Here is a 23,546-nt window from a genome sequence, read left to right as displayed (position 1 = left end):
GGACAAAGGATTAATCTCCAAAATATATAAACAGCTCATGCAGCTCAATATTAAAGAAACAAACAACCCAATCCAAAAATGGGCAGAAGACCTAAATAGACATTTCTCCAAAGAAGACATACAGATGGCCAAGAAGCACATGAAAAGATGCTCAACATCACTAATTATTAGGGAAATGCAAACCAAAACTACAATGAGGTATCACCTCACACCAGTTAGAATGGGCATCATAAGAAAATCTTCAAACAACAAATGCTGGAGAGGCTGTGGTGGAAAGGGAACCCTCTTGCACTGTTGGTGGGAATCTAAACTGATACAGCCACTATGGAGAACAATATGGAGGTTCCTTAAAAAACTAAAAATAGAATTACCATATGATCCAGCAATCCCACTACTGGGCATATATCCAGAGAAAACCACAATTCAAAAAGACCCATGCACCCCGATGTTCATTGCAGCACTGTTTACAATAACGAAGTCATGGAAGCAACCTAAATGCCCATCGATAGACGAATGGATAAAGAAGATGTGGCACATATATACAATGGAATATTACTCAGCCATAAAAAGGAACGAAATTGGGTCGTTTGTTGAGACGTGGATGGACCTAGAGACTGTCATACAGAGTGAAGTAAGTGAGAAAGAGAAAAACAAATATTGCATATTAACGCATATACATGGAAACTGTATGTGGTGGTGTTGGGATGAAATGGGAGATTGGTATTGACATGTATACACTGATGTGTATAAAATTGATGACTAATAACCTGCTGTATAAAAAAAATTTTTTAAATAAGATACAAGAATATATTGTACAACACAGGGAATACAGCCAATGTTTTATGTTAAAAAAAAAAAAGAATAGTAGGCAAATGTAAATAATTGTGTTCAGGGATTGGTCAGTGGTTACCTTGTGGGGCAGTGACTGTAAGCAGGCATGGGGGTGCTTTGAGGCTGTTTCTTAAGCCAAGTGCTAGGGACACAGCTCTATATGTGTGTATTTTATGCATGTGTCTGTGTATAAAAGAGTTAAACGAAAAGGTTTTTTATAATCCAGCATCGATAATTTAGGTTACCAGTTCAGTATAGAATGTAAGTGGAAAACTGATAGAAGATGATTCCGTAGAGTTACAAAGCAGCAGAATATGGAAAGCCTATATGCTATATTAAGGCATTGTACTTGGGTGTATGGACAGACACAGTGGAGAACAGTGAAGGCTATGAGCTATACCATGGCTAGATGTGCATTTGAAATAGAACTTCGGTGGCAACAGGACAGAAAAACAGATGGTGTATAAAGAAACTGGAGCCAAGGAGATCATTCATTTACTCAACTCATATTTATTGAAGGATTTACTGTGTCAACATGGGGGATATGGCAGTGAACAAGACAAAGTCCTTGCCCTCATGGAGCTCACCTGGTAATTGGGAAAGCAGATGATAAATAACACACAAATAAAGACACAAATAAGATTTCAAATTGAGATGTTTTACAAAGAAAAATTTATTACAGTAAAGAAATCGTGAAAAGAGGAGGCTCTTTTAGATATGGTGGTAAGGAGAGGACCCACTAAGGATGTGGCACTTGAGCAGAGACGTAAACAGGATGAGGGAGTGAATCATAAAAATATCCAGAGAGGAGAGTCCCAGGCAGAAGGAACAGCAAACGCAAAGCTTCTGAAAGCGAACAAACTTGGTGTATTTAATATTCAAGGAACATCACTGAGGAGGAGAGTGCATAATGGAGAAAGCAGTTGGAAATAAGATCAAAAAGGTAACAAGGTGCCAAATCATGAGGGTCTTCTAAAACATGGTAAGGACATTATATTTTCTATTTCTCAAGAGATAGGAGGAGGCTAAGTATCATAGCAAATACCCCCAAATCTTGGTGGCTTATTAGCAAAGCAAAAGTTTATTTTTTGTTCATGCAAAGTCCAGTGGGATGTGGTCAAAAGGTTTTTCCTAGTCACTGTCCTTTGCATAGTGGAGGGTCATGGTCACTTGGGGACCAGGCTTCTTCAATATTAGGAATCCATCACCTTATGCTCTCAAGGTCACTCTGGAATCCTAACATTCTTGAGCCAGCAGGTAGAAGGGAGAAGAAGCATGGAGTACCATGCACCCAGTACTTAACCAGTTGACCTGGAAGTGACACAATTCTCACATTCTCTGGGCAAGAATAAGTCACGTGGTCCTCCTGTATGCAAGGAATAACCAGGGAATGGAATCCCCAGCTGGGCAGCCACTTCCCAATATCAGCTCCATAAAAAAAGGGGAGTGTGACTCTGGAGATCAGCTAAATGAAATTTCTTTGTTGCAGGTTTTATCATAATTAGGATGAAAAGCCATTGGAGACGCACTAATAGGGTAGTAACAAAGTCTTAAAAATCCCCCTGGCTGCTGGCTGGATTATAAACTGTGGCTGTGGGGACATTAAAGAAGCAAGGAGACCAGTTTTAAGGAAGTTTCTTTAGGTTAGAAATAATGGTGACTTGGACCAGGGTGATAGCAGCACAGGAGGAAAAATGTGGTTGAATTTGGCATAGATTTTGAAGGTGGAGCCAGTAAGATTTGCTTATAGGTTGGATATGTAAGATATGAAAGAGACTAAGGAAAGGATTTTGACCGGAAAACTAGGTGACTGGGAGGTGCCCTTTAATGAGATGATGCCCAAATGGCATCTTGCTTCTCAAATGTCATCTTCTTAATTATGCCTCCCATGCCATCCTATTTTACACTGTAGCCCACGTGAACACCAATAACTCTTGATCCTCTTCTCTCTACTCTGTTCTTTCACTCATCGCCCATCCTTTATAATATACTGGGTAATTTACATATTTATTATGTTGATTGTTTATTGTTTGTACTAGAGTGTAAGTTCCATCAGGGCAGAGTTTTGTAATGTTTTGGGCGCTCATATTCCCATGTGCCTAAAAAAAGCGTCTGGCACAGAGTTGTCTGGCTCATGTGTGGAATGAATGAATGGTGGACACGGGAGGAGTAGGTATAGGTGAGAGCATGGAATGAAGGCCTTTGCTCAAGATGCTTATTAGACATTCAAAATAGGTTGGATAGTTGGATATACTGGTTTGGAGTCCAGAAAAGAGGTCGTGCATGGAGATGTATTTTTAGTAGTCAACAACATATTGACAATAGATTCTTAAGGCCATGGAACTGGATAAGATCATGTAGGGAATTACGAGAAGTCTGGGGTAATTAACTGGGTCAGACACTGCTGGGAGGATAAGTTGATGACTGAGACTGACTGTTGGATAGCAACGTGAGGTTCTTAGCAAAACAGTTTCATGGAGCAGTTGGGATGAGACTCTGATTGGAGTGAACTCAGAAGACAAAGGGAGTTAAGTTGTGGAGAAAGCGGGTGTAGCCAAAATTTTTTGAGAAATTATTACCAAGGGGTGTAAAGAAATAGGGTGATATCTGGAAAATATCCAGCATCTGGAAGGAAAAGGGTCAAGGAGGGCATGTCTTTTTTTAGGACAAAAGATATTACAGTGTATTTACATTGTGATGAGGATGATCCAATAAAGAGAGAAAAAAACAGGTAATTCAGGAGAATGTGGGAGAACCACAAGAGAAAGGCCCTTAAGTAGTATGAAGTAATGTTATACAGTACACACAAATGATGGGATTAGGAAAGAGTGAGTTTATTTGGATAAAAGACAATTATAATTTTTTTAAGATAAGAGATTGAGGATCTGAACAGTGAAACTAGAAAGGAGGAGATAGATATGTAAGAAGTAAGCACGGAGAATCAACATATTCTAGTCCTGTATGGAGGAAGAACTTCTAGAACAGTGGTTCTCAAACGTGAGCACGTATCAGAGTCACTTGTAGGATTTATGAAACACGGATTACTGGGCCCAGCCCACAGATTTCTGATACAGCAGGTCCAGGATTGCATCTGAGAATTTGCATTTTTAACAAGTTGCCGGTACCTCTTTCTCAAAGTACCGTGTGGAGTCCAGCAACATCAGTATCCCCCAGAAGCTTATTAGAAATGAAGAATGTCCAGCTCCACTCCAGACCCATTGGATCAGATTCTGCCTTTTAACAAGTGATTTATTTGCGTGATGAAGTTCGAGAATCACCATTCTAGGATAGTGTTTTTCAGCCTTGTCCCCAGGTGATTCCAACATGCAGCTATGATTGAGAACAACTGACTCAGGGTGACCCCAAGGTATATTGCCTGCATGACTAGGTGAATGTAAAGTGTCATTAAATAAGATAAAAAATTCATGAGGAGGAGCAGGTGTGTGGAGGTTGACAGAGTTCAGCTTTTGACCCTCTGTATTTGAAGATTCCTTTGGGACATCAGCTGAAGCTCTTCAGTTGAGTATTTAGATCTTGAAGCTGGGAGAGAGAAGGAAGATCAATCTAACTCAATGACAGATCTGGGCATCATCAGCATGGCAGTAATAATTAACATTAGGGGTGTTGAGGACTTCAGCTCAAGAAAATGAGAAAACTGGCAAAGAGGTGCAAGGAAGGCACATGAGCCAGAGTAGAAGAGAACCCTGCAGAGGAAGTGGGAAGAGCAGTGTGAAAGGTGTGCGCACAGGCAGGACTTGGCAGGACGCAGAAGCTGAAGTGAGGGTTGTAGACAGAAGGAAGAATCAGTGATGTTTTCTGTCTCAGAAATTTCCAGGACGGCTTCCCTGGTGGCACAGTGGTTGAGAATCCGCCTGCCAATGCAGGGGACATGGGTTCTAGCCCTGGTCCGGGAAGATCCCACGTGCCACGGAGCAACTAAGCGCATGCGCCACAGCTACTGAGCTTGCGCTCTAGAGCCCGCGTGCCGCAACTACTAAATCCCGCGTGCCACAACTACTGAGCCCACGTGCCACAACTACTGAGCCCACGTGCCACAACTACTGAGCCCGCATGCCGCAGCTACTGAAGCCCACACACCTAGAGCCCGTGCTCTGCAACAAGAGACGCCACCGCAATGAGAAGCCCGCGCACCGCAACAAAGCCCACGTGCCACAACTACTGAGCCCGCATGCCGCAGCTACTGAAGCCCACACACCTAGAGCCCGTGCTCTGCAACAAGAGACGCCACCGCAATGAGAAGCCCGCGCACCGCAACAAAGAGTAGACCCAGCTCGCTGCAACTAGAGAAAGCCCACGCACAGCAATGAAGACCCAATGCAGCCAAACATAAATAAATAAATAGATTTATTTTAAAAATAAAAAACAGTTATCTGTCATTTGGGAAATCACAAGTGGCCTTGCCATGCACAGTTCTGGGCAGGGGTAGCTGCAAAACCATGGGGCAGAAGTTTTAGCAGGAAACAGGAGACACGGAAGTGGGATTGTCAGACATGGACGACCGTTCCAAGAAGCTTGGCTGTGCCGAAAAGGACGAGTGAGTGCTAGAAGATGTCACTGGAAAGCAAGTTTTCAACTTGGCCAAGACTGGAATCTTGCCACTGGCCGTTAGGAAAGAGCCATTGGTTTGTCAAGGGGGAAACTACTGAACCAAGATGTCGGGAAGAATGGAACCCAGGGCATCCGTGGGGTCAGCCTCAGGAGGAGCAAGAAGGTGGGTATGAATGTAGATAAATTTGTAGCTGAGGGGTTGGGAAGTGGGAAAATTTACAGTTAATAGCTTCAGTTTTCTCTAGGAAGTAAGGGTCAAAGTCATTTGCTGGAAAGAGTTGGTGAGGGATCTTGGAGATTTATTTTTTAAATTTTCATGTACTTTCACAAAAGATAAAAACTCCTATCTAAATTTATAATATACCTATATTTTTAAAATTATGTATCATAAACTTCGTTCCTTATGAAATAACCCATTTCCAGACACTGACCAGGAAAGATTACTATTAAGAATACCCAAAGATGAATTCCTACCCAGTATCCTTATTTTCAACCTTAATTTTCCTCCAGTGCTTCCTCCCTGTTTCACTTATAACTAAAATTAGTTGTTTTTATTTTGATAATTTCTCATTGTATCTCTCTTCTGCTTGTTAAGTTAATCATTGGGGTGTTTGTTCCTGCTGTTTCCCATGTGATGAAATGTTTCTGCTCTCTCCATTCTCACCATTCCCATCTCATTCAAATTAGTTCTTTTCAAGCAAAATTTCTGAATGCCACACCTTTCCTTCTAGTCTCCATCACATGAAGATAGCCTTTATGTTTTTGAGTTATAAATAGAATACATTCTTATATAGAAATGTAAACCATATAAAGGAGGAAGTAAAATATCAGTTCCCAGTTTTGTGTGTGGGGGGTGTGTATGTTTGTGTTGCTTTCTGTGGCCCTTTACATAAAGTCCCAGTCAAAGTAGGTTGGAAAAAGGTAATTTGTCTCCGAATCGTGGATAAGAAACCTGGAGGGGATGTCCTATTTTATGTCACTGCCATGTCACTCTGCACCTTTTGAGTCAACAGTTTCTCTTTCATGAGTTGGTCCTTGTGTCATCCAAACAGCATAAAACCAACCTGGCTCTCTTGGTTTTTCACTATAGATTATTGGGGGTGGAAGTTTTTTTAAATTATAAATTGCAGAAGAATATGATTCCAGAAGTTTGATGGAGTCCTGTTCCCCCTTGGCAGATTTAGGCTTTGAGTCCTGCCATAGCTGGTCCATTTGCCCAGCTCTCTGATGGTGAGTTGGGGTCCACTGCAGCCTCTCAGTTACTAGCAGACCGAGATCTGGTGGGGAGTGAGATGGATCCACCTGAGGACCTGAACCTGGTGTGTTCTCCCCACGGAGGCGGGAAGCAGAGGAGGGCAGGGATGCAGTGTTTCCCATCCCCTGATGCTATGGCCTGAGGAGTCTGTGCTCTGACCAATAGGACCAGCCACTCCTCCCCAGAGAGAGAAGTGGTACGAGATGGGTGAGAGGCACTGTGTTACCCCATCATGGGGAGGAGAGCTGACTGCTCCGCCGTAAGTAGTAGGAAGGATGGGCAGGACACACAAAGCTGAGGATCCGAAAGATGAAGGCAGTCATTCGTGACCACACACTAGTGGATGGTAGAGGCTGAATACGAACCCAGGTTGGTGTGACTTAAAACCTTAGCCTTTGTGGGAATGGATCTCACTTCCACGATGCTTCCTTCCTTGTGAAGACTCACTGGAATGTAATACATTCCTAGTGATAGCGGGTTGTGGGTCAGCTTTCTCTTATGTGTGTAGATGGCCAGGAATTTGATTGTGGATTCATAGACTAAAAAGAGGCAGAGGAGAGCCTGGAAAGTAGCCCCAGACTCAGAAGCAACCCCAAACTTAAAAGGAGATGGGCCCGTGAGATTGTTTCCCCGTTCTCCATCCTTCGCTTTCTACCCTCACTCACTCTGAGATGCCTTGACGTGATGTGACAGCTCATTTCATGGGTCCCAGTAATAATTAATACGGAAAAAATCAATTGACTTGAAAAATTGGGAAACTGGCCTATACTGTATATTATTATTTAGGAATGATGTAGAAACAAACCTAAAAATGCCTACCTGGGAAGAAAATTGGTCTCTCTTGTCTGGTATCTGGAGTTCTGCAGCTCCTGAATGAAGGGGAGGGGGTGGGTCTTACTCATTATCACATATACTTAAAGAAAAATAATTTGATCAGTGGCCATTCTAAGTGGTTTTTGTGTATCTTTCAGATGTCACCCATTTAATGTGGTTTGAAAGACTCTATGTTTGGCTTCAGTGTTTTGAAAAATACATCTTGTACCCAGCAATCATTTTGAATGCCCTTACTATGGATGCATTTTCAATAAGCAATTACCGGAGACTTGGTACCCAGTAAGTGGATAACTGTTTATTTTCATCATGATTTGGATCACCACGTTTTCAAAGTCTAGTGGGTTTTCTCTGAGCAGGCTGCAGCAGAAGCCAACTTCTGTCTACTAATAATGGGCCACATAACAGTAAGCCATGGTGGTCTTTGGCTCAGACTCGCTGGAGCTAGATGGTTATTGTAGAGGGACTGGGGTGCAAACGAAGTTAGATCTGCTTGGAGTGATCTTGTGAATAAACATCAGTAGGTTTGAAAATCATCCTGCAAAAGCTGTCAGGAGCCTTAAGAAGATGACCGAAGTGCGATGTGATTCCAGGGTTCCTGGCATTCCAACCGTTGTGCTTAGAGCTTTATTATGAAGTGCCTCTAGCACTTCATGTGGCAAAGACTCGAGTATTTTGTGTTTGAGGGAGGGGGAACTTAATCACTGTTACTGCTCTCTTTGCATTTCTCAAGAAAAGCCTCATAATTTAAAAAAATGGACCACAGAGAGACTTCATATCATCAAGTTGCCCGTTTTTGCAAAGCATTAACAGCGTATAGCTGAGTTAGTGGTTTCATATTTTAAAAGGAACTCTGAAATTACAAACGGAAACCTACTTGATAATTTGTGGATGTGTTGTTCTGACAAAAGGTTGACATTTCTGTTCAAATAAGTTAATAAAGGAGGATGATGTGAAAGAGATTCCTTCCCAGATTTGCATATGAGTGACTTTGCTTAAACATTACATGCCCAAGTCAACCCTGATTCATAATCCCAAGCATGCCTACTCTTCCTTTTGGGCTGTGATGAGGACAAATTAATTAATATTTGCCCAAGATGGAGCAAACTCAGGTAAAAGGCACGCGAATTCTCGGTTGAACCTTGAGTAGATTCATAGTCACACGAAGCAGACGCTAAATGAAATGACCCTATAACCTTCCTGTCTTTATCAGACTCTGCCTTCCTTCCGGTCTAGAACTGTTTCAGTCAGACCAGGGCAAGAAGTCCATGCCCTTTGGTATTTAAAATCCTAGACTTCAGATCCAGGGATGAAAATTAGTGTCACTGGATAAAGGAGGCAGGTGATGAGATTACAGACCTCTTGTATAGTTTGGGTAGGGCCCCATCCATGAGCTAACCCTACCTCTAGAACACTGAGTGCTTTTCTAGTAATCAGGTGTTTCCAGTGTGGTGCCATCTTGGCTGACCCCATGACGACATTATGAAACAAGGCAGAGCCCCAGTTTTCAGAACGAGGACTCACAGTCAGAACCAAAGCAGTCACCCGTGTACCAGTGCTGCCCTGGGATAGCGAGCTAAGGGATTGCAGGTCCTCACTTCCTAACATTAGGACTAGGACTTCAAGCTAAGCCTGCCGATTGAGGCCAAGCAGCTCTGGCTATTGGCAGAGGATGGATGCCTGGGTTGGGAATCATGCAGAGCCAAATCAACAGTTCAGAGAGAGTCTACCTTGAAGTAAGATTAATCTCTATCCCCTGTCATTTTTTTCCAGACACTAACGTCAGAAAGTAGCACCTTACCCATGTACCTCCAAATAATCTTAATTTGATGATACAAACAGAATTCTTCTTCTTGAAGCCCAAAGTTGATAACTCCTTTATATTTTTGAGGCATCCATCTGATGACTTAAAAAAAAAAATCTCTCAAGATTTCAAGCACCCCACTAGACCAGCTGTTCTCAGACAGGATGGCAGAGGCCATATGTCAGCATCACCTAGAGACCTGTTTCAAACTGTGTAAGCCCAGCCCACACCCTGCCCTCACTGAGAACCATGGTACCAGATAGTGAACTCTTCAATGACAGGCACTGTTTCTTATTCAGCTTTCAGTACCATCGGTCCAGTAAGTGGTAGAGGGATGGATGGATGGATGGATGGATGGATGGATGATTGAGTGGGGGGCTGGTAAATGATGAGTGGGTGCATCATGATAACTGGTTAGGTATTTATATTTCCCAGCCTGATCTAAAAGGGTGCTTTGCACCTGTCCCAGGCCATTGTTCCCGGATTGCTACCTAATCCTTTATAAGACCTTTAGCTAAGCCTACAACAATCTATGAATCATTGAATGTAACCATTACCATTACAAAAGCCATAAACGTCACTCCTTAAGATCTCTCTTAGTCTTCACCAGTCATCATTAATAAACATAAAATGAATGCTGGCCATTTTAGTCATAGTCACGGAAAACAAAGTTTAGAGTTGAGCCTCAACTAGATTTGGCCTGAATAACCCGGAAAGTCACTGATCTCCTTTGAAAACCAGAATATCCCTAGTCTTGGGACACCTTATCATTGGGATCCCCCCAAGGGCTTTGGCTATGCCACAGAGATTCTTGTACCCTAGGCTGTTGTCAAAGGTGAGTGGACCTGAAGTCATGTTTTCATACTGATTTTTCATCACAGGCATTAGTTGTCCACTGGAAAAGGAAAGGGTCATGGAGCAGTGCTCAGCCTCGCTGCAGGAACAGAGGTTACTAAAGGTCTTACCACGCTCCCCAAACCTGCATGTAATCAAGGGCTAGTTTTTCTCAGAAGCCAAATCTAAGCCCATCACACAGGGCTTTGACCAAACCTCATCAGATGCATCCTGGGACAGGGTGGAATCAATTGCAACACTAGGTCTGAAGGCATATAAAATATCAGATTGAGGCCAATGGAATTGCTAACATTAGATCTTCTTGATGACAAAAATGACAGTTTTGTATTTGATAGATGCCAAGACTTGGGAAACACGTTTTGAATGGCCCAGTCCTGAGACAGGATATTATTAATGCTGATAAGGGTCTAGAGCTCAGGATCCCGCTAGGATTAGGGAAATTCAGGCCTGCCCCCTCACCCCCATTTTCTGTACTTAGCAAAAGAAAACCTCTCTTTGTGATAAACAACAAGGTCCTACTGTACAGCACAGGGAACTGTATTCACTATCCTGTGATAAACCATAAAGGAAAAGAATGTGAAAAAGAATACATATATGTATAACTGAATGACTTTGCTGTACAGCAGAAACTAACACAACATGGTAAATCAACTTCAATAAAATTAAAAAGAAAAAAGGAAACCTCTCTTTCAAGTGCAACTGTTCTCTGGAAAGTATTGCCACTTTTGTCTTTCTTTTGAGTTCCCAAATAGGATGTTCTAATTGAGGGGATTCTGGCTAAAATGTGCAAGGCCTTCTTTCAGAAAGACCCCTCAAGGTGGTAGTGGCTTGCTCTGTCCAGCTGTTCTGAGCACTAATCAGTTGCCTTCCCATCTCAAGGTGGGTAGATTATTGGCCTCACTGGCTGCTGGAATTGCACCCATGGCACATGCTTCTGACACGTGTTAATAACCCGACTCCCTAGACAGGAGCATGCAGGAGTTCAGTCCTCACCGCCAAGTCCTGCTGTTTCTCTGCCGGGCTGCCTCTGTAGTGCTCCTTAACTCAAAAAGCCTACGTCATGGGGGCCTGTGTCATGTTGATGATGTAATTTTCAGTGGAAAAAAAGGGAGATCAGAAGGCTTATGTTTACAAAGACAACAAATATGGTGGAAAACATTGGAAGTGAATATGTAAAGTAAAAATGGCATTATTGAGATAGTGGGATTTTTTTCCTCTTTTCAGAATTTAGTATTAGCTATTGCTACGTCATTGATTCGGTGAGATTCTTTTGTAATAGAAAGGAAACTCTGAGACGCAGCTTACTCCTCTGTACAACGAGGATAATAAAGGGCCCACCATCTTGGCTTTTTGTAAAGCGCATAACGCACGGTAAACGCTCAAGAAACGTGAGCCATTGTCACTCAACCTAGTAAGGTACGGGCTGTGAAGTGATCACTTCCTTTCTTTCCTTTTCAACAGCTGGGACATTTTCCTGATGGTCATTGCAGGCATGAAGCTGCTGCGGACCTCTTTCTGTAACCCAGTCCACCAGTTTACTCACTTGGGCTTCACCGTGATCTTTTTCCATTTTGACTACAAAGACATTTCAGAGAGTTTCTTACTGGATTTCTTCATGGTGTCCATTTTATTCAGCAAGGCAAGTAAATTAGCTCTTTTCTTCATCTCAATATGTAAAAGGTGCATTTCTCATCCAATGCTTTAAGAGTTTGAAACATTTTCTTTTAAAAACAATTAAGGCATGAATTTACATTGAATTACGTATGCATGTCACACTCCTGCTGCCATTTGAGGAACATTCCCAATGGAATAGAAATATGCCATGTTATTTGCCAAAAATCACTAATTAAGATGAATTAGCCATTTGTGTTGCTTGAAATTTTATGACCTTTGTCTCTCTTAACAATCTCATTATGGAACTTCCTAATTCTCAAAATGCTCTAAATTAAAGATTAGCCACCAGAATAATTTTTTTTTTTTTTTTTTTTTTTTGCCTCTTGAGGTAAAGTTTGAGATGTGGGACCCGAGAGGGCCAGGTCCCTTGGAGTATTTTCTTTCTCTTGGCTTGTCTCAGGTCAAGATTTCATCAGTTGTAAATTCATCCATGGGCAGTGAGAAACCCTAATCACAGTTCAGGCAAATATATGGGAATGGCATGTAACGTTTAACATGAGGGAGATAAGGTCCTTGGGATACTGGTCTGAGTGTACGTGTTCTGAGCACCGTGACAAAGCTGGGGTGTATAAACCGAAATTGGAAAAAGAATTTGGGAAACTCCTTCCTCAGGCACTTCGTTGAATACAGCAGCCATGGGTGTTCTGCCCTCGGATTGACTTAACTGTTCCCCCTTTTGGTTAATAATTTTTAAATTCTAAGCTTTTTCTTTTTATCCTGAACTTCATTTTTTCACCCCTATTGATCATTTCTGTGAATTCCTCTCTTTATTACCTGTCCTTCACCTGGCTTCCTCTTTATTTGTTTTAAGTGACAAAAATTCAAATATTATTATTGTCATATTACTTCAGCAGCCCTCCGCTGTTTTCCCATCTTATGCCCAAGCTCTGGCTTTGGTCTTTTACCCCCAAAGATTTGTTTTCTGTTTGGTCTTGATAAGTTTATCCCATTTTTCTGGTGATTCAGATCCAGGCTTCCATAATCTGTTTTCCTTCATTATGTCTAAATGTCCGTGATCTCACATAATAAATGTAAAATTGTCTCCTATGATCTTGAAAGCATTGATGAAGTTATAAATTATTTTACTACTCACAGTGGTAAAAGCTTATTATCAGATGCAAAATGGACTGGAACAGGTTGAATTCCTAACTCTGGCATTATTTACATGTTGACCTGGTAATATTTATATTCCTTTCTGAAACGTTGTCTCCTGTAAAATTGAAAATAATGATGCCAGTCTCACTTAGGCGTCAAGAGGATTGATTAACGTAAGTAGGAAAGAAGTTTTTAAGTAGCGTGTGCTTTCCAAATATGAGGCAGGACTTTTAAAGCCATCTTAAGTAGAAAAAGAGAAGTTACACCCTGTTTAGGACGTGAAGGAGTGCGGCTGCTTCTCTGCAGTGAACTGTCTGTTTCAGTAGCATCCTGTGCAAGTGAAAAGTGCCAGGTAAACAAAAGCAGAGCAGAGAGGGGTGAATGAAATGAGTCTTCTAAGTGATTCCACATTGCAATAGAACAGGGATTTTCACTTGCTGGAGGGCAGGCAGCCTCCCCACTGAGCTGCCTGCCGGTCAGCTGGGAGCCAGCCACTGCTGAGACGTCTGGTAGGTGCAGGTGTCCAGATCAAGAGGCTTGCTGGACGCAGAGGAGGGATTTATGCAGAGCTGTTGTTCATTCTTCCTGTCCACAAGGGCACTTTGTACCATCCTGAGCGTAATGAGTAGGGTGGGACCCGATGGGACATAGTCTGAAACTAAATCTGTAAAAACTCGGTGCTACAGGCATTTGAGTTTCACTTGCCATCATCTTTTTGAAGCACCAGTGAAAACACTAAAAATTTCAGACAGAACCAGTGTGACAGTGTTCCTATTTCCCCTAATTGAGAGAGCATTAGCACATGTAATTTGAATAGTCGGCTTTTAGGCTGGGAAAAATAGCTGAGTCTAAAAGAAAACAACAACAACAACAAGTGAGACAAAAGCTAAAAAAAATCAGCATACTGTATAGCAAGTCAGTCCTGACACATCACTGACTCCGTCTATGCCTCCTCACTCTTCATCTTGACAGAGCTGGTAGCAGGGCATTTTCTGGAATGAGAAACCAGATGTGATTCCGACAAAAAATACAGTTAAAGAAAGAGACAGCATTTGAGGTCTTCCGGGAAAGAAAAGCCAGTAGAAATTAGTGACAGAAAATGGTGGCAATGAGGAAGGTGACAGTTAATGTTTCTTGTAAAGATCCTGCCCTGCTTACCCCAACTACTGCTTCCTGTTCATTCTCCTCATTTTAAGACATCTTTTTAAAAATTGTCTCTATTAACATATTTCCTAGAGGCTTTCTAGACCTCCAGTATTTTTAACATCTTTATTGGAGTATAATTGCTTTACAATGGTGTGTTAGTTTCTGCTTTACAACAAAGTGAATCAGTTACACATATACATATGTTCCCATATCTCTTCCCTCTTGCGTCTCCCTCCCTCCCACCCTCCCTATCCCACCCCTCTAGGTGGTCACAAAGCACCGAGCTGATCTCCCTGTGCTATGCAGCCGCTTCCCACTAGTGATCTATTTTACATTTGGTAGTGTATATATGTCCATGCCACTCTCTCACTTCGTCCCAGCTTACCTTTCTCCCTCCCTGTGTCCTCAAGTCCACTCTCTATGTCTGCGTCTTTATTCCTGTTCTGCCCCTAGGTTCTTCAGAACCACTTTTTGTTTTTAGATTCCATATATATATGTGTTGGCATGCGGTATTTGTTTTTCTCTTTCTGACTTACTTTTCACTCTGTATGACAGACTCTAGGTCCATCCACCTCACTACAAATAACTCAATTTCGTTCCTTTTTATGGCTGAGTAATATTCCATTGTATATATGTGCCACATCTTCTTTATCCATTCATCTCTTGATGGACACTTAGGTTGCTTCCATGTCCTGGCTGCTGTAAATAGAGCTGCAATGAACATTGTGGTACACGACTCTTTTTGAAATATGGTTTTCTCAGGGTATATTAGTGGGATTGCTGGGTCGTATGGTAGTTCTATATTTAGTTTTTAAAGGAATCTCCATACTGTTCTCCATAGTGACTGTATCAGTTTACATTCCCACCAGCAGTGCAAGAGGGTTCCCTTTCCTCCACACCCTCTCCAGCATTTATTGTTGTAGATTTTTTGATGATGCCCACTCTGACGGGTGTGAGGTGATACCTCATTGTAGTTTTGATTTGCATTTCTCTAATGATTAGTGATGTTGAGCATCCTTTCATGTGTTTGTTGGCAAAATATATCTTCTTTGGAGAAATGTCTGTTTAGATCTTCTGCCCATTTTCAGATTGGGTTCTTTGCTTTTTTGATATTGAGCTGCATGAGCTGCTTGTATATTTTGGAGATTAATTCTTTGTCAGTTGCTTCATTTTCAAATATTTTCTCCCACTCTGAGGATTGTCTTTCTGTCTTGTTTATGCTTTCCTTTGCTGTGCAAAAGCTTTTAAGTTTCATTAGGTCCCATTTGTTTATTTTTGTTTTTATTTCCATTTCTCTAGGAGGTGGGTCAAAAAGGATCTTGCTGTGATTGATGTCATAGAGTGTTCTGCCTATGTTTTCCTCTGAGAGTTTTAGAGTGTCTGGCCATACATTTAGGTCTCTAATCCATTTTGAGTTTATTTTTGTTGGTGTTAGGGAGTGTTCTAATTTCATTCTTTTCCATGTAGCTGTCCAGTTTTCCCAGCACCACTTATTGAAGATGCTATCTTTTCTCCATTGTATATTCTTGCCTCCTTTATCAAAAATAAGGTGACCATATGTGCATGGGTTTATCTCTGGGCTTTCTATCCTGTTCCATTGATCTATATTTCTGTTTTTGTGCCAGTACCATACTGTCTTGACTACTGTAGCTTTGTAGTATAGTCTGAACTCTGGGAGCCTGATTCCTCCAGCTCCGTTTTTCTTTCTCAAGATTGCTTTGGCTACTGGAGTCTTTTGTGTTTCCATACAAATTGTGAAATTTTTTGTTCTAGTTCTGTGAAAAATGCCATTGGTAGTTTGACAGGGATTGCATTGAATCTGTAGATTGCTCTGGGTAGTATAGTCATTTTCACAATGCTGATTCTTCCAACCCAAGAATGTGGTATATCTCTCCACCTCTTTGTATCATTTTTAATTTCTTTCATTAGTGTCTTACAGTTTTCTGCATACAGGTCTCTTGTCTCCTTAGGTAGGTTTATTCCTAGGTATTTTATTCTTATGATGTGATTGTAAATGGGATTGTTTCTTAAATTTCTCTTGAGAGTGATGTTGGCTGTGGGTTTGTCATATATGGCCTTTATTATGTTGTGGTAAGTTCCCTCTGTGCCTACTTTCTGCAGGGTTTTTATCATAAATGGGTGTTGAATTTTGTCAAAAGCTTTTTCTGCATCTGTTGAGATGATCATATGGTTTTTATCCTTCAGTTTGTTAATATGGTGTATCACGTTGATTGACTTGCGTAGAAACCTCCAATATTGTTTGTGAGGGAATACTGCTCTTTAGGGGTGTTCATTGCATGATATGAAATTTTGTTTGTTCAGTAGATTCATCAGAGTCCTGCTTTTGACATGTCCTCTCATTTATCATCGCCAATCCCTAAGCTCTTTCCCCAGCCTGGCTCCTGTTCTGCTAAATAGCAAAACCATTGTTATACTGGCAGCCCACATCACAGAAGGGCTGCAAGATGAATGCAGAGACCTTGGAAGGGCTCCAGCTTCCTTGGGAGAAAGGAGCTGCGTGAATAGTGGACTCATTATTTTTGTTATGTCAGTTGCCCCTAATCCTTCAGGCTTTATGGGTGGAAAGAAAGACAGGATGAGATTACAGAGAGATGATCTGTGGAGTGAGATCAAAGCACCGAGGTCCAGAGGATGAAATAGATGACTTCCAGAGGGCCTGCCTGTGTGTTATTCTCTCCCTCTTCGAATCCGTGAATCCCCCCCGCCGAGGTCTGGAAGATGAATGTTGGCTGGTCTCCTCAGTCTGCCAGATCTAGTGAAAAACGGGACATCATGAGTTCTGGGCCAGAGCACAACAGGAAGGATTTAGTGCAGCCCATGCATTGACACGAAGGGTGGGACATTCCTAGTGGATAGGCTAGGGGCTGAGGGGAGGCAGAGGGAAAGAAGCATCCCTGCAGATCCCATCCTGAGATGCGTGATGCTCCAACCACACCCCATGCGACTCGGCACCTTTAAGGAGTCAGGCCCATCCGTCCTCCGTCCCTCAGCCTCTCAATCCCTTTCCTCTCTCTCGTCTGCCCCCTTGTTACCGACCAGGGTTCTTGGCCTCCTTAGTCAATAGAAATTGATCAGAGGCCGGACAGGAAATTCAGGCAAGGCTTTACTGGGGCTTCTGCTACAGCAGGGAGGAGCGAGAACAAACAACAGGTTCCCTTGCTTGTTTGCTCCCTCAGGGGGGTGGGGCGAGCTTGTTCCTTATACGGGGTGAGGGCAGTGGCAGGTCCAGGGGTCGGGCAGGAGGGGTGGCTTAGGTGATTTGCCCACCCCTTTGGTGGTACTGTGTGCAGGGATCACGCGCAGTACCTTGATTTTGCTCCCGGCTCTTCAGAAGTGGCAGTTGGGCTTTTTGGTCTCTTCATATCTTGTTGTGCAGAATTTGCCCCAACTGCCTATGCACGCAGTTATTTTTAGTCTCTTATAGTTTCTTTGTATTTTGTTGTTCGAGGGGATGTTTGTCCAGGTGCAAACCCTGCAGCAAAGGGTCCCAGGTCCCAGGTCCTAGCCGTCACCATCAGTCATTCTTCTCTTTTAAGAACCAACTAATGTAATGAACTTGTAACATTTCTGATATGCCTGGGTCTTTGGGGGACAGGAAGACATGCTCCAAGTAAGAATATGTGGTTGTGACAGGAACCAAGGCGACAAAGGTTTCATGCTCTCCCACTGGTCCTGAAAAAGTTCTCAGAAACCATCTTGTCTTGAAATTTTTAGTAATTTTTAGTTGGAGAAGCAGGACTTGAAATAATCCTGCCAGAGGATCATTCTGCCAGCATTTCCAGAATGTGTTACATGTGAAATTCTACAGGCCATTAGTTCAACGTGGGAGCTAGCACTTTTACCATTTATGAAATTAAAATTAATGAGTGAGGTGGTTTTTACATAAAGCTGTGTGACTGATGGCCCCAGAGCCACGATGAGAAGGGACAAATCTAGGAGGTAGAGCTGATAACATTTAGTGACTGTGAGGGTGCTGGGGGGAAGTGGAATATAGGAGGAAGAGCCACGTCTGGGAGAGCTCTCACGTCACGTCCTCCAGTGACTCGGTGGTGTCATTAATGAGGGCCAGGAAAAAAAGACATTTTGGGGGAAAAAAATGTCGGTTTTAGATGTGTTGAATTGTGGAATGAGACGTGACATGGACCAAAGTAAAGACCTAGGGACAGGATGTTTTCCCATTTAAATATTTTCCTCTACATAAGTGCTATAAATGTAGGATCAGTTTAATAAAGTTAGAAACACAATGGAAAATACAGAGAAAGTCCATCTTTATACACACCCCTCACTCCTTAACCCCTTTCTCTCCCTAATGATAACCATTGTAACTATTACAGAATAATTCCTTCTACTCTGTTTTCCTATGTATTCACACACACACTCACACACACACACCCCATACACACACAAAACATAAAATATTAATAGGCCATTCTTTACACATGTTTACTTCCTTTTTTGCTTAAAAATATGTCTTAGAGGGCTTCCCGGGTGGCGCAGTGGTTGAGAGTCCGCCTGCCGATGCAGGGGACACGGGTTCGTGCCCCGGTCCAGGAAGATCCCACATGCCGCGGAGCGGCTGGGCCCGTGAGCCATGGCCGCTGAGCCTGCGCGTCCGGAGCCTGTGCTCCGCAACGGGAGAGGCCACAACAGTGAGAGGCCTGCTTACTGCAAAAACAAACAAACAAACAAAAACAAACAAAAATATGTCTTAGAGAACTTCCACGACAGTATGTGTAGTATTGCCTCTTCCTTTTGACACCTGCATAGTATTCCATAGTAATAATTTGACTAGCCATTCCCCTACTGATAGACATTTAGTTTGTTTCCAATTTTTTTTCCTGTGGTAGCTGGGATTTCTGTGTTCACAAACTCCAGAAACCCAAATGAAACTGGCTTAATGAAAAAGGGGGATTTAACGGTTCACATAACTGATGGGATGATTCAGAGGCTTAAACGATGGCATCGAAATTCTGTGTTTATTTCTCCTTCTCTCCTCTGCTGGCTTCATTCTTAGATTGGTTCTATACGTGTAGACTCCCTCAAGCTAATAATCCCAGAAAGAAGAGAAAGTATCATTCCTGATGGTTTTAGCCGAAGTCCTGGGGAGCATCTCATTGACTCCTTTTGTGTCATGTGTCCATTGAGGAACTAGGCAAGAGGGACGCAAGCCCTCTAGTCAATGAGGCCTGGCTCTTGTCTAACCACACTATACGGACAGTGGGTCAGAGAGGGAAGAAAGGGAGGGCAGACCAGAAGTGTCAGACGCTGGTGCACCTGAGTGTTTCAGGAACACAGAGTCCTGTGATAGGAATTGTTGGGTGGACAAGATGTACCTGATAGGGTCTCCATAGAGAATCCTTCCAAAAGACATATTGCTTCCAACAAGGATGGCCAGCATTTAAGACCCAGGTAGAAGAGGAGGAAAAGTGACTCATGAGACAAGGTAAAGTACAGTAAAATAGGAAGAAAGAAAAGAAATGGCTTCAAGAAGGAGGGAGTGATCAACAATATCGGCAGCTTCACAGAGGTCAAAGTGCCCTTGGTAGAGTGGGCCCTCCGTGTCTGTTTGTAAATGACCAAGTATATTCATTGACCACAGGTCAGTGTATTTAAATGTGGGTATTTGGGGAAGCTTTATAGTACGCTATTCAGTGGAGCTGTATTTAAGGGAAAATTCTGCAGTCACAACCACTTTCAGGCTGTTAATGTTTTATCAGCTTAGAAGAGGTGAATGGCTTTAGACATGCCATTCTCATTATGTTTAAAAGGTTTAGTCCACTGCCCTTGCCAGGAATAAACATGCCATATATGTGTGATGTGAAGGGCCACAGTACAATGTTTACTTAATGCCTCCATCTCTAGGTTTGAAATGCAGGGCTTGACACTTAATACAAGAATTGAGTTCTTAGGCGTCTCCAGCCAGGAAATGGCATCTCCATTATCTTTTTGGTTCAGTAATGTTGACAGAGGCTCCATTTCCCATTTTCAGTTTATTTGTAGGTCCCTTTCCCTCACTGAGTTGAAGAATGGACTTATCAAGTTTATTGACCTTTTTCATAATTTTGGAATTTTCAGTAAGGTTGTCTCACAGTTTTCTCTCTACTAGATAAAACTCACTCCCTCACTCCATCAGCTCTTTCAAGGCTTTGCTCAGATTTGACCTTCTCAGTCAGACCTACCCTGACCACCCAGTTTTCATATTGCAACTTGCCCCTTCTCTGCCCTCCACCCAGCTTCCTCATCTTTTCACATTGCACTGTATTACCTTTCTGCTGTGCCATCATCACCTTCTAACATACTCTCTCCTTGACTTGTTTTTCATTTGATTGTCTCTCCCACCAGATTGTGAGTTCCATGAGGACAGAGATCTTTGTCTGTTTAGTGATATGTCCTAATTTCCAGAACAGGATCAGGCACACCGTAGGAAAACAATACGCTTCTGTGGAATGTTCAATGGTGCTGTTTTGCATGGACAGGTTAGAAACTTACCCAAAGTCACTCACTCACAGAGCCATACTTGAACTTGATCCTATTCCCAGTCTTCCCAAGCCCAGGCGTGAAAACTGGCTTGCAGAAGGTTCACAAAACCACTGCAGGAACCTAGCACACCTTCCAGGCTCTCAGGGACCCATGTTCACTTGTAGTTGCCACCAGGATGGTGAAGGAGAAAAATTTCACAGGCTCTGCACTCTGTCCAGAAATGAACAGATTCCAGTGTGTCTGTGTTCCTGAGAAGATTGGAAACTCCTCGAATGGTGGGACCACGGGTGTGCTTATTTATTTCCCACCTGCTGCAACATCCAACAAAATGCAGGGTCCTGGTTAGGGTTAGGGTTAGGATTAGGTCACCCTAATTCAATTCATATTAATTAAATTCAGTTGAAAGATGGAAAAACTGGTTTGTGAGAAATGAAGTCTGAGCTTGGATGTGGTGGTTGGTTGATGTTTTATTATCCTAGAGAGATGATTATTCACAGCAGGGACGGGGGAGCACATGGGAGGAGGGGTGGTTTTAGACTGAGCATACGGGTCGCTTAGCATTCCCTCCTTGGGCTTTCCATGGTGTGTGTTTTGATTTTCTTGGCTTCTCATAAATCTTGTTTGGCTGCCTCACTGCTGCCTGCTGTCCCGTTCACAGTGGAGGACTTAACACATGGCCAGCAGAGCTGGCTCTTGCACTGTGAGTGTGTTGCTCTGTGCTCTGTAATCAGCCGAGCCCCTTTTGCAAAACTCAGAGGGGAAAACACAATCTGCTTCTAGCTGCAGATCTACCCCAGTGGTGACAAGCTGATGTCATCCATTTGGCCAGCTCACGGCATGTAGCCACCACTGTGACGCCACTTTTAACTGTGTCATGTAACAGCTGAGAAGTGCCTGAACAGCCCCAAACATCCTTTAGTCAAGATTAATAGCCTAACTCATCAACTTCCTTGTCTTCCACTCCCCAGGACAACACCCACATACCAGGGCCATGGGTTTCCCTTAACTCAAACCATGCAAGTTACTGTAATTCATCTCCTGGGAAGGGACGGAGGCCTAAAGTGAATGCTAGCAGCTTCTCTGCATCTTAGCCTTCAAAGTAAGGATCTGTTTTTCCTTCCCATTTAGGACATCAAGGCTGGTGTGCAAGAGTTATATCTTTTTTTTTTCTTCATTTTTCCTTTTTTCTCATGCCAAAGTATACTATAATAAATACATGGATTTAGTCATGTTGTCCAAACAGCAGCATAGTCCTGTGTGTCCCTGCTAATATGTCAAAGAAGTTTTTATGGGCTCTCATTTTTTAAAAAGTCTACAGCTTTCTCTGTAGAATCGAAGGGCCACTGCTGATGAATCTTCAGAGAAGAGGGCAGTGGTGTGTGTTTGAGGCACACAAAAGCTACATGAGTGGCTTCAGGGAATTTAGTAGCAGTGATAAATCTAGACCCTCTTCACTGAAAGAATTTGAAAACCTTCCTTTCTCAGCAATGAGGAAGCCCTCCTTAAAGTACTTCCTGAAGACAGAGCTCGATTTGGTTACAAGCCAGGGCAACATCTTCCTGACAAGGCTAACAACTGCTCTCCTTTACTGACTGGAGGCTTCCAGTTATACAGGATTTACAGACATGAACCTGGAGATTCCAAACAGTGTCCTTTACCAGGGGTTCATATTTCAGACAAGATCTTCGAGGTCATAGACTTTCTCATTCCTTCTTTCCTTTTGCTGCCAGTTCTGGATGTACTCTGAGTGGACCAAACCATGGTGCTTCTGCCTCAGTTGCAGAAAGGCAGTCAGTGACACTGAGATGGTTACTATCTTAAAATATCCATTGAGAGAAAAAGGGAAAATACCACCTTTGTCAGGAAAATCAGTGGCAGTTGCAAAGATCTGGCATGTAAATGAGAATCAGGAAGTAACAAGAAAAATTCCATTGACCCCATGCCCACTATAGCCTATGAGTTGAGTTAGTAAGACACTTGAGGCTTTCTTTTACTCATTGTTTCACTTTCTGAAGGACACTTACTGCACTTACATCCACTACGTGCCTATATTACTTACCTGCTAGACGATAACTGTACAACTATAACTAATACAGTATCGCTAACAATGAGCATACTCTTCAATGGAAGATGTGGGAGAGAAAAACATAAAAACTACTTTTGAAACAATGTCATAAGGGCAATAAATAAAATAATCTATATTTATCGAGCGCTTATTATATGTTTGGTCCTGAGCTAAAAACCTAACATGGATTATTTCATCGACTCTTCACAATCAATTTCTGAGATAGGTACCATTACCATAGTTACTCTGCATATGAGAGAACTAAGGCTCACAGGAGTAAAACTTGTCCAAGATCACACAAGTAGTGAGAGGCAGACCTGGGATGAGAACCTAGGTCTAACTCCAAAGCTTAGTCTTATAACCAGGATGCTGTACTACTTTCCATGCGGTAGGAAGTTATAAGCCAAATATTATGGGTTCTCCAGAAGGAGCAACTAATTAGGGCAGTAAAGGGAAGAGTAGCAGGAAAAACTTTGAACTACTTTTTAATTTCATTTTATTTCTTCTACTGACGTATTATTTATGCCTCTTTTTTTAAAGTCATTGCAATTATATTAAGAATATAAAACTTAAATTCAGCAGAATCTACCTTCAAATTATATTATTCCATTGCTTGTCTAGTGTAAGGAATTTCAACAGTTTCCTCCCTGGCATCCTTGGTGTTATTGTCATATACTTTATTTTAACATATGTTAAAAACACATAATACGCTGTTACTATTTTTGCTTTAGAGCAAAATTGCTCTTCTAGGGCATTTGAAAATAAGAAAAAAATGATTTATTGTCACCTTTCATTTCTGATGCTCTATTTCTTCATGTAGATCCAAATTTCCAACCTGTATCGTCTTTCTTCTGCCTGAACTTCCTGAACAATTTCTGTAGTATAGGTCTATTGTCAATGAATTCTGTCAGTTTTTTTGC

General features: G+C 42.2%; 1 protein-coding gene across 1 annotated transcript in view; it reads left to right on the top strand.

Moving 5' to 3' along the window:
• The window catches only part of PCNX2 (pecanex 2), a 302,561-nt gene that overhangs the window by 198,530 nt on the left and 80,485 nt on the right, over window positions 1-23,546 (top strand). The window contains 2 exon segments of the mRNA XM_055081202.1: window positions 7,627-7,768; window positions 11,607-11,784. Of these exon segments, the coding sequence (XP_054937177.1) occupies window positions 7,627-7,768; window positions 11,607-11,784 (320 nt within the window).

This window comes from Physeter macrocephalus, chromosome 20 (assembly GCF_002837175.3).
Source record: "Physeter macrocephalus isolate SW-GA chromosome 20, ASM283717v5, whole genome shotgun sequence".
Classification (NCBI taxonomy): domain Eukaryota; kingdom Metazoa; phylum Chordata; class Mammalia; order Artiodactyla; family Physeteridae; genus Physeter; species Physeter macrocephalus.
Note: the sequence above shows the minus strand (reverse complement) of the source record. Positions and strands in the feature narration are given on the sequence as shown.